Genomic DNA, 15807 nt, shown 5'->3' with positions numbered 1-15807 from the left:
GACAACCTAGCTGCTGCACAGCTGCACTCATTAATCACTGACACATTTTAAAAGATAAACAGATGTAGCTAATTAGCTCACTTGTGATTCTGTGAGGAGACCTGCAAAACAGGCACTGTTGGTAGCTCTCGAGGACTAGGGTTGGCTACCCCAGATATAGGGCATACACACTGTGCAATCTTGCAAAATATATCATCAGTGGCAACATCCAGAAGAATGCAGTAGTTAGTGATGCATACAAATCTTCATGCATGTTAAAAAGATCAGTAGAAATTACAAATGGCCTACATACTAGGCGATGTAAACGATTCTTCTTTCAGAACTGCCTTTATCGTTCATAGTTTACAAAATTGTCTAGTGTGTATGCACCGTAACTTTGTAGCCAGTAAGTCAAACACTATGGGCAGTATTCAATGTGAAAGTTCTCCGTGCATGGAGAGCGTTTTATTTCGCTCTCCATGCACTCTCCATGTTCCGGAGCCTCCTGCTCCCACTATTCAATGTTTTGAAGACTCGCCGCCACTCGCGGCGAGTCTTAACCCCTGCAGCGGACGAGCGTCCGCGGCAGGGAGCTGGCAGGGAGCCGGGGGACGGAAGCAGCCAGAGAGATTATAGTCTCCCTGGCTGCTCCAGAGGAATGTGGAGGGGAGGGGGGCTCTCCTGGACCCAGGCAGCACAGGCTGCCCCCCGCTATAGCCAGCGGGGGACCCAGTATTCACTGCACCCGATCATGCATATTAACGATCGGGTGCAGTGAATATATGAATATCTAATGAGCGGCTCGAGCGCTCCGGCCCCCTACTGGCTGCACTGTGTAAAAAAAAAAAATATATATTTTTTAAAATTAAATATATATTCATGTGCTATAAGCACATGAATAAAAATAACATGCCCCTTCACAGAAAAAAAAACCTGATTTTTTGACACCAAAATTAAAAAAAAAAAAACCTTTTAGTTTAAAAGTTCACATTCCAGCTTTCCATCAAAAGATGGAGAATTGCTACACGGAGAGACACGGAGAAAATCACTTAGAAAGACGGAGAATATTTCACATTGAATAGGGTTGCTCGCTTTTGGAGAGCAAAATGCTCCGTCCAAGGCGAACAAAGCACAAATTCTCCACAAAACACGGAGAACTTTTCTCATTGAATACTGCCCTATGAAAGTAAAAAAAAAAAAAAGTGTTGTAGAGTGTAATAATTTGGAGACCTCGGTTACTGTTCCATAGACTAGAACAGAACAGATGTTTTATAGGGATACAAAACATCAAAACCGCTTGAAAGGACAGAAACCATTAGAAAAAAAGAATAATATTTGTAGAAATTAAGTGGCCCTTCAATGTAAAAACGGTCAACAAAATGGAACAAATTTATTTTGTCTTGATATTATTTTTCTTTTGATCCTAAAAGCTTTCACTTCATTTCACCCCACCTACTGTATGTTTCCCCCTACGAGTTTAATATATTAATATTTATTGTTAAGTTTCTATATATTTTGGGGTCACCAAAGGCACTCAGACCAGTCTCTGGCTACATAGCACTCTATACAGCTACCTGCAATGCACTGTGGGGCTAATTCAGAGTCGTAGACTTATGCAATTGTGATTTTCTCAGCAATAGAATTGCATACGTCTTGTGGGGTGCATTCCTTAACAGGTCAGTGTCGTTTTGACTACACGAGAGGCTTCTACACAATATAAGCCAGGTGGTTATGGCTGATCAGTTTTGGCTAAAAGCGGATACAGAGCATGTACTACACCAATTGCACAGTGCGTATACTACGCCAGTGAGTGTCTGCTGCGTGAATATGCAATATGTACCCATGTACTGTAGATTTGCCTGACTCCACCAGTAATAGGCAAGATGAGACCATTCTAAACTAGGCTGCATGCTTCAATTGTGTTTTTGCGTAGTTGTGAACAGAAGGAGACCCACTAAAAGTTGCATATACACCTGGGGAAGATTTAAGAGTGACTGTTTATTTACATAAGCCCACTTGTGAAGACCTTATATTGTGGTTATACAGTATGAGAAACCAGAGACTACAATATCCTGGGCACGCACTTCATAGAACTCAATGTGAAAAGCTGGAAATGATCTATACAAGCACAGTGCTACACTTTTTGTGCCTGGCCAGCCACAGGTTAATATATAATAAAAAATGAGGAGAGCGAGCGCTCTATAGTGCGTGAATCCATTTTTTTAAAGATTTAATGAGGGTACAATAGAGTATACACAGTGAGGGTAATGTACCGGACAAAGCGGTACTAAAACCGCAGATGAATCACATAGACACACTGTCTCAACAGCGAATTGTTGGCGAGGTTACACTCAGCGTGTAGTCTCAGCTGGTAACAGCGGTGGTGGTGATGGAATCCACAGGGTAACTTCGGTCAGAGATGACGCTAGGCCATGTCAATGTCTGGTTTGGCTAAAAAATTTTTAGCCAAACCAAACCAGACATTGATGAAATATGGCTCATTGATCATAAGCATCGCTACCGTGTCGTTCTTCAACGACGAGTAGTTCATGAAAACTTGGCCCACCTGATTGCTTCTCCTGTCCACATCACGATTCCGGTGGCCATTTTGTTTTTTGCGTGTGAAGCCTCATTTTGGTGTATGTGTCACCTGCGGCCATTATAACATCGTCAAAACCGACAGACAAATTGATTTAAAAATGGGTTTCTGACCAAGATCGAACATTGAACCAACATTGAAGCGTTCACATAGAAAGCATTGGAAAAAGGAGATTTACTAAAGATTAAGCGGAGAGACGCGTTAGAGAAAGTCCCAGCCAGAGACACCTTGGATATCTACCCCATTCTGCAAAAGGTCAACAGCCAGGAAAAGTCGACACACTTGCGTCTGTCAATCCCTTGCCTCCAGTGCCAGCATCTCCAGCGGGACTTGAGAACTCCAGCAACGTACAGGTGGCTGCAGCATCGGTGAGAGAGACGCCCCCAGCCCCTCTCACTCAGTGGTGCAAGCAGGGAGAACAGGAGCAAGAACCGGACCTTCACATCACAGGTCCGCATCTCCCGTGCACTCTCACTGAAGTTTCCAGCCCCTGTGAGAGGCGCCGCTGCATAACATCCCATAGTGAGCGCCCGGGAGGGTAAGAGCAAAGACCGGCCTACCATCCATCCAGGTCAGCTTCCCCCCCGTAGACCCGTACCGGAGGGACACTCAATTGCTTAAACATCACCCGGAGTTTCAGCGCACGGGAGGCGCAGGTGAGCGATGCCAACCTTGGCGGCAATACTACAACCCGACTAGTTATAGTTAATCAGCCGCCACAATTGTTGCAGAAAATATACAGTATGTTACAGTTACAAAGACTTATAAATCGTTTGACCAAAAAGTAAATATCCAAGGTGCACACTTACTATCTCAAAGTGAAATAATTTTATGCTATATTGTAAAAAATATATTTTATTGTGTTTATTATTGTTTTGTTTATAGGTGTCCACCTAAATACATTTTAAAATGTACTTTTATAAAATTTGGTGATCTACAAAACCATAATTTAAAAACCAATTTGTGTGAAAGTGTATTCCTACATGGTGCCAGAATATTAGCGCAGTCTTTCCTATCCTCTTTTGTTTTACAATTTAGAGACAGATTGAATGTGAGGAATGAAGGACAATTCAGAGTCGAGGATAACCCCTAGGCAGCGAGCTTGTGGAGTAGGATTGATTATTGTGTTCTCAACAGTGATAGAGATATCAGGTTGGTAACTACTCTTGGCTGGGGGGAATATAATTAATTCTGTTTTGGAAATGTTGAGTTTGAGGTGGCGAGATGACATCCAAGATGAACTGGCAGAAAGACATTCAGAGACACGGAGCAATACCGATGGAGACAATTCCGGGGAGGATAGACAGATTTGGGTATCATCAGCGTACAGGTGATACTGAAATCCAAAAGAGTTGATTAGTTTCCCAAGTGAGGAGGTATAGATTGAGAAAAGCAGAGGACCAAAGACTGAACCTTGTGGTACTCCAACAGACAGAGGTAGTGAGGATGAGGTAGAATCAGAGAAGTGAACACGGAAAGAGCGATTAGATAGGTCTTCAGAACACATCCCTTTCTTGGTTGTCTTCTTACCTACTAGGGATTGTAGTGTTTGACACTGTCGACCACTCTTCTTATACAAAGGAGAGAGATCTAGAAGAATAAGAAGTGATAAATGCCCTTTAGCTTTAGCAGTGGCCAGATCATTGACTACTTTAGTCAGTGCCGTCTCAGTGGAGTGTTGAGCGGTTACAGATTTTTAGTTAAGCTTGGGATAAGCACAGAAGACAAACCTTTACTGACTTGTAAGGGTATAGGATCAAGAGGAGAGTTAGTAGAGTAGGAAGATGAGAAGAGTGTATATACTTCATCCTCACTTGTGGGGTAAAATGAGGAGAAAGTGGCAAAGGGCTCAGGAAAGTAAGCAAGCAAGTCGCTGGCTGAATAAGAGCATGCCATTTCATCTTGGATTTTAGCATTCTTTTCTTTGAAGGAGGAAGCAAGCTCTTGTGCACTGATATTGGCAGGTGGGAGGGTGAAGAAGGGTAAATAAGTGATTTAAATGGGTTAAAAAGTCACTTTGGGTTAGTGGCATAAGAAGAGATGAGAGATTGAAAATAAGTTTGTTTAGCAGTGTTCAGAGCATTACAATAGGAGTGGTAGGTAGTCTTAAATGTGACAGTCACTTGGATTTTGAGATTTACGCCACCGACGTTCAAATCTACATGATCGTTTTTGCAGGAGTCTTGTTAATTTAGACTGCCACAGTTGCATCTAAGCCTATGTGGCTTGTGAGGAGCAGCTGTAGCAGCTTCATTAAGGGCAGTTTGTAGAGTCTGGTTCAGGTGGGTTAGAGCAGTTGTTGCAGAGAGGTTGAAAGTTGTTGAAAATCAATAGCATTAGTATTTCTGCGGGTTAGAGGAGGCTTCCATGATTTAGGTATTATAGAGCTTGGAGAAATGGAGGAGGTTGAGAAGGTGATAAGGTTGTCATCCGTAAGAGGGAATGGGGCGTTCGTGAATTCAGAAACAGCATAGCCTAGTGAATACAAGGAAGGAGTAATAACGTATGTGTGAGGCTGGGTATGCAACACTGACGATGTAACCAATGAATGTGATAAAATAAGATATTTTATTCGCTGATATACAAGGGTGTAGATACACCTTACGGGGTGTGGGTGGAGGGGGGGATTGAAAAAGACCCCAGCGGGGTTGAAACGCGTTGCACATCACCTTCACACGTTCAAGTTCTTTCCAGCAGTCTCCTCCCCACCGGGAGTGCAGCCCGTGTTACTCCAGGAATTGGAAGCACCCGGTAAACGCACCCCAGCGGGACCCGGAAGTGCTTCTATTCCTGTGGAAGCGACACGGTTTTCTACACTGGTGATCTGCACGGCTGTGCAGACACCAGCAGGATACAGTCCGTCTACAGAGAAGCGGCGTGGGACGGAAGTACTGAAGAATCCAGCGGGCACCAGGTAAGTGTTAGGTGCACCGCCAGGGATCCCATAGAGGACGCTCTTTCCCCGAGCGGCACCTGGCAACTTACGCTGACCTACTGTGAGAGACTTTTGTTAACATCCAGGACCTGCACAGCGGTATCGCTAGAAGCACTCATCCTCCAAGCTCCATCCCCCCCAGAACACACGGACTGCGTTCACCTCAGGAGGTGAAGCAGGGTGTGCTCTGTCCTCCCATCCCATCTGTCTGGACTCAGGCTATTGTTAGCCACCACCTGCCCTCCTGCACCCCTGCAGAGAGCCCCACTTGCCTCATTCCCATCCCCCAATCCCCCCCTCCACCCACACCCCGTAAGGTGTATCTACACCCTTGTATATCAGCGAATAAAATATCTTATTTTATCACATTCATTGGTTACATCGTCATTGTTGCATACCCAGCCTCACACATACGTTATTACTCCTTCCTTCAATTTAAAGCCAGAGCGCTAGTCACCCCCACATCTCTAAGAGTTAACCCAGGTTTGGACAAACCAGACTCAGCAGCCGGCAACCTAGGCAGAGCGCCCATCTCCCTCTCTCTCTCTAGTGAATACAAGATCAAGGCAGTGTCCCTCCTTGTGAGTAGAGGAGTCAGACCATTGGGAGAGGCCGAGAGAGGAGGTTAGAGAGGGGAGTTTAGAGACATGAGGAGAAAGTGGGCTGTCAATAGCGATATTGAAATAACCCATGATGATGGTGGAGAGGTCAGAAGATAAGAAGTGTGGGAGCCAGGCAGAGAATTCTTCCAGAAATTGATGTTTGGGAAACCCAGGAGGGCAATAGATAGCTGCGACATGCAGAGAGAAAGGGGTGAAAACCCTGATAGAGTGAACTTCAAATGATGTGAATGTGAGTGAAGGAACCAGTGGTAGGACTGTGTATGTGCACAGCTGGGACAGTAATATACCTACCCCACCTCCATTAATGTTAAAGCCTCCTCAGCATGCCTCCTGTTATTATTATGTGTGAGATGAATGTATTTCTGGTATTGTTTGTAAAATCATGTCTGCTATTATTATGTGTGAGATCAGGGCATGTCTTGTATTATGCGTGTAAACTTAATGTGACCAAAAGGGGGACTGTCTGCCATTTCCCCCTGCATCCATCTGTATAGTTCTCTGGAGTTAGGATCAGAGGCCCCCGGTTGGTGGTTAGATCAGCATGGTCCAGAGCGGGCCAAAGGTGCTCCGCCCCCCCTCCACTAGAGATCTCTTATCAGACTTGGCTCTTGCATTTTACTGGGTAAAGGAATGTGTACAAATCACTTCAAAGCAGTGGACCAATCCTTCATGTAAGATAATCAATTATTTAGGGACATACTAGTGTCCAGCAGGGAAATGGTCAAAATCCCAAAGGTGGGGGAGGTATCTGCAGGTATAACTGAACATGTCTCCCTATAGCAGATGTTACATCTTAGGTGATCAGCAAGCTGGCTGGAAGCGAACCAGATGTTTCATGTGAAGTCCCCTCACTACAGAATCAGTACTTACAGTTCTGTAATTTTTTTTAATTCCCTTTTATTTATTTTTTGAGTTGTATTTCTTCTGTGTGCACTTTTAAAATCTTTGTAATCATCTTTGTAACCATTTTTATCACTAAAGCTCTGAAGTATTTTCTTGGCATAAAGCCTACATAATTCCAGTTCTGAATTTGTGTTCTGAGGACTTAAGCCAGAAGAGAACGCTATGACCTTCTTTATATATTGTATGTCCGGACATATGCAAGCGTCGTTCATTGAATTTGCATTGGTGGCAGTGGCCTTATATAGGGGACCCGTGCGTCCAAAGTTAACCCCAGTCACTGCCGGAGCTGCGCAGGTTGACGTATCTGGAGGAGCGACCGGTGGGTCTGTGACATTTGGTGGCAAGCGGTGGGATTGATAATTAATTTTCTTTTTAAGAACTTAAGTGAGTGTGGGTAGAATTCTGTGTGAAATACCCACATCACCAGAATCAGAATTTAGAGTTTTACTATAATTTTAAACATACTGGGAAGGCACATGAGCTATAGAGGCTCCGGCTAACCTAAGATGTATGCCCACTTTAGTCTCCCACAGTGCGGCTTTCAAACATATCAAGGGTTTTAACAAGGTCCAGGAGGGATGCATTCTTCATAGGAAGAGAAGTATTAGAATATTGGGACATGCACTGAAACTGGAAGGAAGGAGGTTCAGCAGAAATCTGAGGAAAAATTACTTTGCAAAAAGAGCAGTGGACAAGTTGAGTAGCTGCCCATCAGAGATGGTAGAGTAGAACAATATAAACATGCATGGGATAGACAGAAGGTTGTCTTTACAAAGAAATAAGGATTAAATAGGGTTTAAGGATAGCAATATGGTTAACTAAGGGGCAGACCAGATGGTCTGAATGGTTCTGATCTGCCATCAAATTTTAGGTTTCATACTGAAAAGTAGTCAGACCTAGATTAGGATATTGTGATACATAAATCCATATAAAATCAGCAATAGAAGTTATTGTACCTAAGCAGAGCTATTATCTCATCATAATGAACTAACATATACTCTTGAAAGATGGAGGTTATTACAGCTACTACTGTACAGAAAACTCAAGAGTTCATGGTTCTATAAAATTAATTAAACAATTGGAGAAAGCATTGTTTAAGGAAGAAAGTACAAAATGCACTTCAGTATTCAATGAGGTGATCTGAAAGTGTAAACGTGCATATACACTGGCCAGAAGGGGCGGATTGGGTTAGAAAACCAGCCTGGGAAATTTCTGGCATCAGCCCTAATGGAGGTGGCATCTGATGAGAGGTGGGGTTTGCATATATTAAAGTGTAAAAGAATAGCATTACTCCGGGACTGTCCGCAGTATAGATAAGGCTTTTAATATGACCATATTGAAATCCTTATCTCCACTGATCGTCCTGGAGAGACGTTATACTTTTACACTGCATTTGGAAGCAATATAATGGCGGCTGTGGCACTCACCTGCCAATCCATATACAGCAATAGTGCTTAAAAATCGTTGCCCTCCATAGCTGCAGCCGACAACAGGGCTGGAGCTGGCAAAACAAACTGGTGACAGCGGCACTCAAAATAAAACAGAGCCAGAGGCAAGATTGCCAACATTTCCAAGCATGTTACTATGGGTCCGATTCAGATCTGAACGCACAGCTGTTTGCATGCGTGAGGTCTTCCTGCGATGAACTCCTGCAACTTTTTCTAATCACTGGCTGATTGAAAGCGAATAATGAATGGGGAGCGGGTGGTGGGTTCTTTTTTCCTGGTGGGCACTTTGACAAGGCGTGTGGGGGTGGAAACCGGCCATTTACTGGGAGTGCCTAGGAAAATGCTAGGCATGCTGAAAATAAACCCCATTGGACATGACAGGGAAAACGCAGTGTGCCCGTTTTTTTATCGCAGCTTGTTGTGGCAGGTGGAAAAATAATTAGATGGCATGCAGGTTATATATGATTTTGTACATCCAGTCGCACAGCTAGCACATTAATTCACAAGGCGAGATTTCACTGGAGCGGCAACTTAACTGAACACAAGTGGATGCAAAATCGCAGCCGTACGTTCAAATCTCAATTGGGCTCTGTCAAAAAAGCGAGAGCATGCTTTGAAAAAAGTCGGCACTGGTTCGGTTTCATTTCCAGTGCCACCGTCTCGAGATGGCAGTCACCGGCACCCATTTTAATTTTTGTCAAAGTTTTTGTACTGGCCAGTAGTCTGCTTGTCGCTCAAGCGCAGCAGCCCTCCTGGTGGCCTTTTTTATTTCTGGCAAAGTTCTGGTTATGGCCAGTAGGCTGCCTGTCGCTGCAGAAATCTGGCCCACAATACGGGCATGCCAATCCGCCACTGTCCATACATACATATGTAAAGTAATAGTGTATTGGCACTAGTAATTAATGTCCATATTGTGGTTTTCCTAAAGTCCACAGTATGAAGCAGAAGTCTTATCCAACATTTTTTTAAAAAAAGTCTTAAATATGAATCTGGTACAAGCCAACAATTCTCTAGTTGTTTCTCAGAGTCAAGTAGAAAGTAGAATGGGTACTTGTGTATTATCATGGCACCCGGCCGTGATAATACAGGAGGTAGCAGCAGGTAAATTTAAATATTAATTAAAAAAAAATTGGATGGATTCACGATTACATTAATTTATATTATTTCAATTGTGAATTGGATGTATTATAAGATTTTGTAGGATTAGAAAGGAATTAATCACATACTGCAATGCAAGAAAGGATGTGTGTTTAAAACTCAATGCTTGGAAATGCAGTGTAGTCATGCTACAATAGAAGTTTGGCCATGGGATAAACTGTTCTTTTATAGCACACAAATGATATTTGTTCTAACAAAAATTCATTTGGATTCATTTACTTGTTACAGAATACTTTGTAGAAAGAAAGACAATATAGTTAAATGAAAAATGTAGGGCACACGTATGTTTTCGCATGCAATACAATGCACTCCACATTCTCTCAGGATAAGAACAAAAAAAATACTTGAAAATAACCAGTTTCTCCTACTACGTGGGTGCATCAGGATTCTGGGAAGATAAAGCACTGAGATGTAACGCTTTCTAGTGGATAAAAAGGAACTATAGATGAGACCTGGACGTGTGGGAACACTAAATATAAAATATTTATTTCAAAAGCCTGAAGCCATAACTTACATCAGAGTCAGAAATAGAGACCCGGTTGGATTCGATTGTTGGCCTTCGGATAGTTCGAGGAGAAACATGCGATGAAGGACCAGTTGCATATGGACCATAGGCCTGGCTCTGTGAGGGGAGGCAGCTACTTGATGGCCTTTCCTGAAGGGATAACTTCCTGTTTGAAAGCCCTGGTCGAGATGTAGCTCTTTGGAAAAAGCTCAAGTCCCTCTGATCTTGGGAAGAAAGAAACACATCCTCACTGGTTTCAGAGCTCATACCATTATTTCTCAGACTGTACATTTCTCCAGTAAACTGAGCATGTGGGCCCCCTGTTTCTTCCTCCACTTCTATAGCAGCAACTCTCTCAGCAAGCTCAGTCTGATTGTCTTTACTAGAGCAAGAACCACAATCCATCGTGTCAGTGTGGGAAAATTCCAGCACAGTCTCTGGGGTGCAAAATGCAGTTTCCAAATCCAATACAGCAGATAGTCTTAATTAAGGCGTTCTGTCCAGTCTATGAAATAAGAACAAAATGTCAATTAATGTCAACATAGAGAAAACAAGTCAGTATTGTCATAATTGCAACAAAAAGACAATCTCTAACAGTTATAACTTTAGGGCAGTGACTTCGCTATGGGGTTACAGGTGGCACCCTACTAGGAGGCGACACCAAAAATGTAATCTCCTGTGCAGGAACAGGAACAGAATGCTGCAGTGTGACATTCTTCTGCAGCACTCTTCTCCCATCACAAAGAAGGAACTGGCAGTGCAGGTAGCTCAGAATCACTGGGGATGCCGGGCACTCCAAGAGGGCGGCCACGTGACCATTCCAGGTAGATAACGCCTCTACAATTGAGGGAACCCAGGAATTCCTGTGAGGCCTCTCCCCTTTGTTATAGACCACACCCCTTTTCTGATGCACCAGGTGTCACCATTAACGGTGATGCCTCTGCTTTAGAGTATATATTTATAGCTAATGAGATAGAGGGATAGCTAGCCAGAGAGCAAGAGAGAAAAATATAATTTCTATAGTTAGTTACTTTATAGCATATTATAATAAAAGTTTATAGAACTTCTGGCTATAAAGGAATTTAGGGACTCATTTAGTATCCAGTGTAATTTAGGGGTAGATTTATTAAGCTTGGAGAAGTGAACTGTCTGGTTTTTATCACCGACCAATCAGCACCTACCTGTGAAGCTACAGGCTTGGTTTGAAAAATGACAGGTACTGTAAGAGCCGATTGGCCGGTGATAAAAAACAGACAGTTTATCACTTCACCGAGTGTAATAAATCTACCCCTTAGTGAGTATTCCCAAAATTACAACTGCTGGCGGTAAACAGCGAGGAGGCAACCAGCATAGGGCAAGGCCACCCCGCTTTCCAGTTCTCTCTCCGCACTGTTAGTGCAACGTTTTGCTTTTGCATTGCTGTAAAGCGAGCACACTTGATCCATCCATAGTGGTAAACAAGTGTGCCTTTTATTAGGCGTTATCTAAAAGGCGTTAGCCTTTTATTGTACAGGATTACATCTCTTAAACTGTGTACACACTGTCCAATCTGTGTGAGCGATCGACATGACGATATCAGTTATTAGATCCTCGTGCATAGCGTTCAGTGTGTGCCCACTACATCATTAACAATGCGTGCTCCCACAGATCAATAACGTTAACGCAGATAGTCTGAATATGCCATGCTATCAGACAATATAGTCAGTGACTGCATGTTTGTTGGGGTCCCGGTGACAGCCCTGACAATATCCTTTGAGGTTTACCCCTTGGATCATTGGTGTTGCCGCATATTGTACATGTGTACAGACCTTAATAACCAAAGTTAATAGAAGATAATTACTGTAGTTCTCCTCTGACATACAGGTTACTGTAATTATTACTCTATTATCATAAGATTATATACTGTATTAGTAATTTCATAAGATTATATATAATTCTTTATATAGTTTTTACCACATGCAGAATAGACATTGAATCATACAAGCAAAACTGCACCAGGAATTATCCTGTATTATCTGTGAATACATATTCAGAGAGACTGAACATATTATCTTTCCATAGCTACGGTACCACTCCTGTTTATTATTTACCAACTGAAGCTGGGTACACATTAGTCCATATCATCCATGAACGAGATCATTAATGATTTTCACCTGAACTGCCTGGAACTCCTGGACAAATGATATAGTGCAAAACACAGTGACCTATTAGCCACATCTGGGCAATTGGGCTGCATAAACAGAGGACAGAGGGGTCGTTAACCATCAGCAGGAACATGCTAACATGCATGTTAACACTACTGTGCATACATGTTCATCTATATGCATGAAAATAATTTTTAAAGATATCATAACATTAATGGTGATCGGCTAATGTGTACCCAGGTATAGGCTCATCCCACAAAGAAATAAAATATTTATTATATTCATTTTCATTATATCATAGCAAAGAATGAATCTACCATGTTCGTTTTTCATACAAGTCAAAATGCAATACAACTCATGATTAAACCTATGATGAACTTTTGAGAGAAAATTAAACCTGTATAGTTGTGCTATTTAATAAAAACAGTATGCATGAATAGAGGATTCCTTTAACTAGAAGTTATTATAATTAATCTCTAGCAGTCACATCAGGTATCCAATTTACCCAAGGTCTTAGATTATTTCAACATTTTGTTCTGCTATAAAAGGATCCCCTCTTTCTAGGTTATCCACAAATACATTGGGGTGTATTCACTGTTGGTCGTTAGGTCCATTCTGTCTAAAACAGCACATTTTACGCCTGGAAAAAAAGTCTAGATGAATTGTAGTATTCACTATAATTTTTTCTAGACAGTCTAAAGCATTTCACCTGTCAACTCTTTTCGTTTGCCTCGCCTGTCTAAATGAGCCATTTAGACTTTTTTTTCACTTTGTCTAAACTCCGTCATGTTAATCTGATTTAGCCTATTCAGTGTGTGATTGTCTAAATGGATTCTACAGTTTTCAGGCAGGCTTTAGACAAAGTGAACTACACAATTTCTTCTGTCGGGACTGCTCTACAAAACCTTAAATATTATTTTATTTATGTAGTTTTTGACATGAATCGATGTAATTTATTTTCATTTTGTTTGTAAATATATTTTGTATGTTTATTATTGCCCATATGAATATATTTTGATTTTTATAATTATTTTTTTTACTCTACCCAGGTTAGTGGTCTGGTGCTGGGTGAGTGTAAAACTTTATATTTTTCTTTCAAACTCCCCTGCTTCGTTCATGTAAATGCAGGGGAGTTAACTGGGCACCAGCTGTTTTTATTTTACTGTGTTCACCCCTCCCTGCTGGGTAAGACCTGTCCCCGGAGTGAAACTCCGTCTGCCTGCATCATTTATGCTCACACGCTGGCAGCCAGCCCCCCGGCTGCTGACACAGCGTGACCCGGTCCCGGAGCTCTTATACGGCCCACCCCAGACACTTGTATTGCGCTCTGCTGTGTCCCCCCTCCCTGCTGGGTACAGGTCTGCCCTGCATGATTTATGCTCACACGCTGGCAGCCAGCCCCCCGGCTGCTGACACAGCGTGACCCCATCCCGGAGCTCTGATGCGGGCATGCATCTCACCTCACCTCAGGCTCTCCCCATGGTCCCCCTTTGCTCCGGGCTGTGTCAGCAGCCGGGGGGCTGGCGGCCAGCGTGTGAGCATAAATCATGCAGGGCAGACGGAGTCTGTACCCAGCAGGGAGGGGGGGACACAGCAGAGCGCACTACAAGTGTCTGGGGTGAGCCGCATAAGAGCTCTGGGACGGCATCTCACGCCGATCGCCGTGCCACGTCCTCGCCTCCGGCTCTGCGTATGGAGGGCTCTGTAGCGTGCAGCAGGGGACGCCGTGGGCGGACACTGCTGCAGCTGATTTCCCTCTACGGGTTACTGCCGCCCGCCCTGTTTTGCTAGTCCCGGCCGGTGCAGTGTGTCTTGCTGGTGCGCGCACGGGGTTCCAGCTTCCCAGAGGCTTTTACTGCGCTCTGCTGGGTACAGACTCGTATTTTTTCAATACAGACGGTAATTATCTGCAATTAGCGGTATCCAGCCACTAATTGATGGTTAAATATGTGTGGAAAATACACTTCATTTTCCAGGCATATTTCGCAGAAGCCTGCACGGATTAGTCAGATCCGCGCAGGCTTCAGTGTAAAAAAATATAGAAAAATAAATAATAAAAATGGCGTGGGGTCCCCCCCCACGGACGTAACCAACCCCAGGCTCACAGAGCCCGTCCTGGTTCCCAAAATATGGGGGACAAAATGAATAGGGGTCCCCCGTATTTGAAGAACCAGCACCAGGCCCAACCAGCCAGCAGGGTAATGTCACAGCTGGGGGACACTTCTTATATAAGGTCCCACAGCCAAAACATTATCCCCATGACTGGTCAGCCTGTGCAGGGGTCCTGGGGACCACATCAAGGAAGGCCCCCCCCCCCCCCTCCAGAATTTACCTGCCCAGGCTGAAGCCTGGGGCTGTCCCCTGTACCCCTGGGCGGTGGGTACCGGGCTGATACATGGTGTAAAAATTGCTGTGGAACTATGAGTCCCAGCAAGCCTCCCCCGCATGCAGGGACTTGGAGAACCACAAGTCCCAGCATGCGGGGCATTAAAGGGCCCACTGGAACTTGTAGTTCCACAGCAATACAAATAGTAAAATAAACACACACTGACACCAGAATAATAAACCTTTAATACACACGGAGCCCACACATACTGATACTTACCTATGTTGACAGGGGGGGTGAAGGAGGCCAGCAGGGGGTGGAGCGCAGCAAGCGGGGGTGAAGGTGGGCATCATGGGGGGTGAAGGGGGGGTGTGAAGGTGGGCATCAGGGGAGTGAAGGAGCCCAGCAGGGGATGGAGCGCAGGAGGGGGGCGATGGAGCCCAGCAAAAGGGGGTGGGGGTTGGGAGGGGGCGATGGAGCCCAGCAAAGGGGGGGAGGGGGCGATGGAGCCCAGCAAAGGGGGGGAGGGGGTGAAGGAGCCCAGCAAAGGGGGGGGAGGGGGCGATGGAGCCCAGCAAAGGGGGGGGGGAGGGGGCGATGGAGCCCAGCAAAGGGGGGGAGGGGGTGAAGGAGCCCAGCAAAGGGTGGGGAGGGGGTGAAGGAGCCCAGCAAGGGATGGAGCGCAGGAGGGGGGCGATGGAGCCCAGCAAAAAGGGGTGGGGGTGGGGGTTGGGAGGGGGCGATGGAGCCCAGCAAAGGGGGGGGGGGGGGGGGGGGGGGGCGATGGAGCCCAGCAAAGGGGGGGGGGGGGGTGAAGGAGCCCAGCAAAGGGGGGGGAGGGGGCGATGGAGCCCAGCAAAGGGTGGGGAGGGGGTGAAGGAGCCCAGCAAAGGGGGGAGGAGGGGGTGAAGGAGCCCAGCAAAGGGGGGAGGAGGGGGTGAAGGAGCCCAGCAAAGGGGGGAGGAGGGGGTGAAGGAGCCCAGCAAAGGGGGGAGGAGGGGGTGAAGGAGCCCAGCAAAGGGGGGAGGAGGGGGTGAAGGAGCCCAGCAATGGGGGGGGGGGGAGGGGATGAAGGATCCCAGCAAAGGGGGGGGGGGGGGAGGGGATGAAGGATCCCAGCAAAGGGGGGGGGGGGAGGGGATGAAGGATCCCAGCAAAGGGGGGGGGGGGGAGGGGATGAAGGATCC

The 15807-nt window shown here is 45.1% G+C and overlaps 1 protein-coding gene across 2 annotated transcripts in view; it reads right to left on the bottom strand.

Annotated features, from left to right (window-relative positions):
* CAMKK1 (calcium/calmodulin dependent protein kinase kinase 1) overlaps window positions 1-15807 on the bottom strand; it is a 249204-nt gene that overhangs the window by 183699 nt on the left and 49698 nt on the right. For both annotated transcript variants that reach the window (XM_083174142.1, XM_083174143.1), the window contains exon 2: window positions 10160-10655. In XM_083174142.1, coding sequence (XP_083030268.1) covers window positions 10160-10555 — 396 coding nt within the window. In that variant the 5' untranslated portion in view covers window positions 10556-10655. The remainder of the gene's footprint in view (window positions 1-10159; window positions 10656-15807) is intronic.

The sequence above is a fragment of the Crinia signifera genome, chromosome 2, assembly GCF_055691185.1.
Source record: "Crinia signifera chromosome 2, ASM5569118v1, whole genome shotgun sequence".
Classification (NCBI taxonomy): Eukaryota; Metazoa; Chordata; class Amphibia; order Anura; family Myobatrachidae; genus Crinia; species Crinia signifera.
The sequence above is the reverse complement of the archived record's forward strand: the minus strand, read 5'-3'. Positions and strand labels throughout refer to the sequence as shown.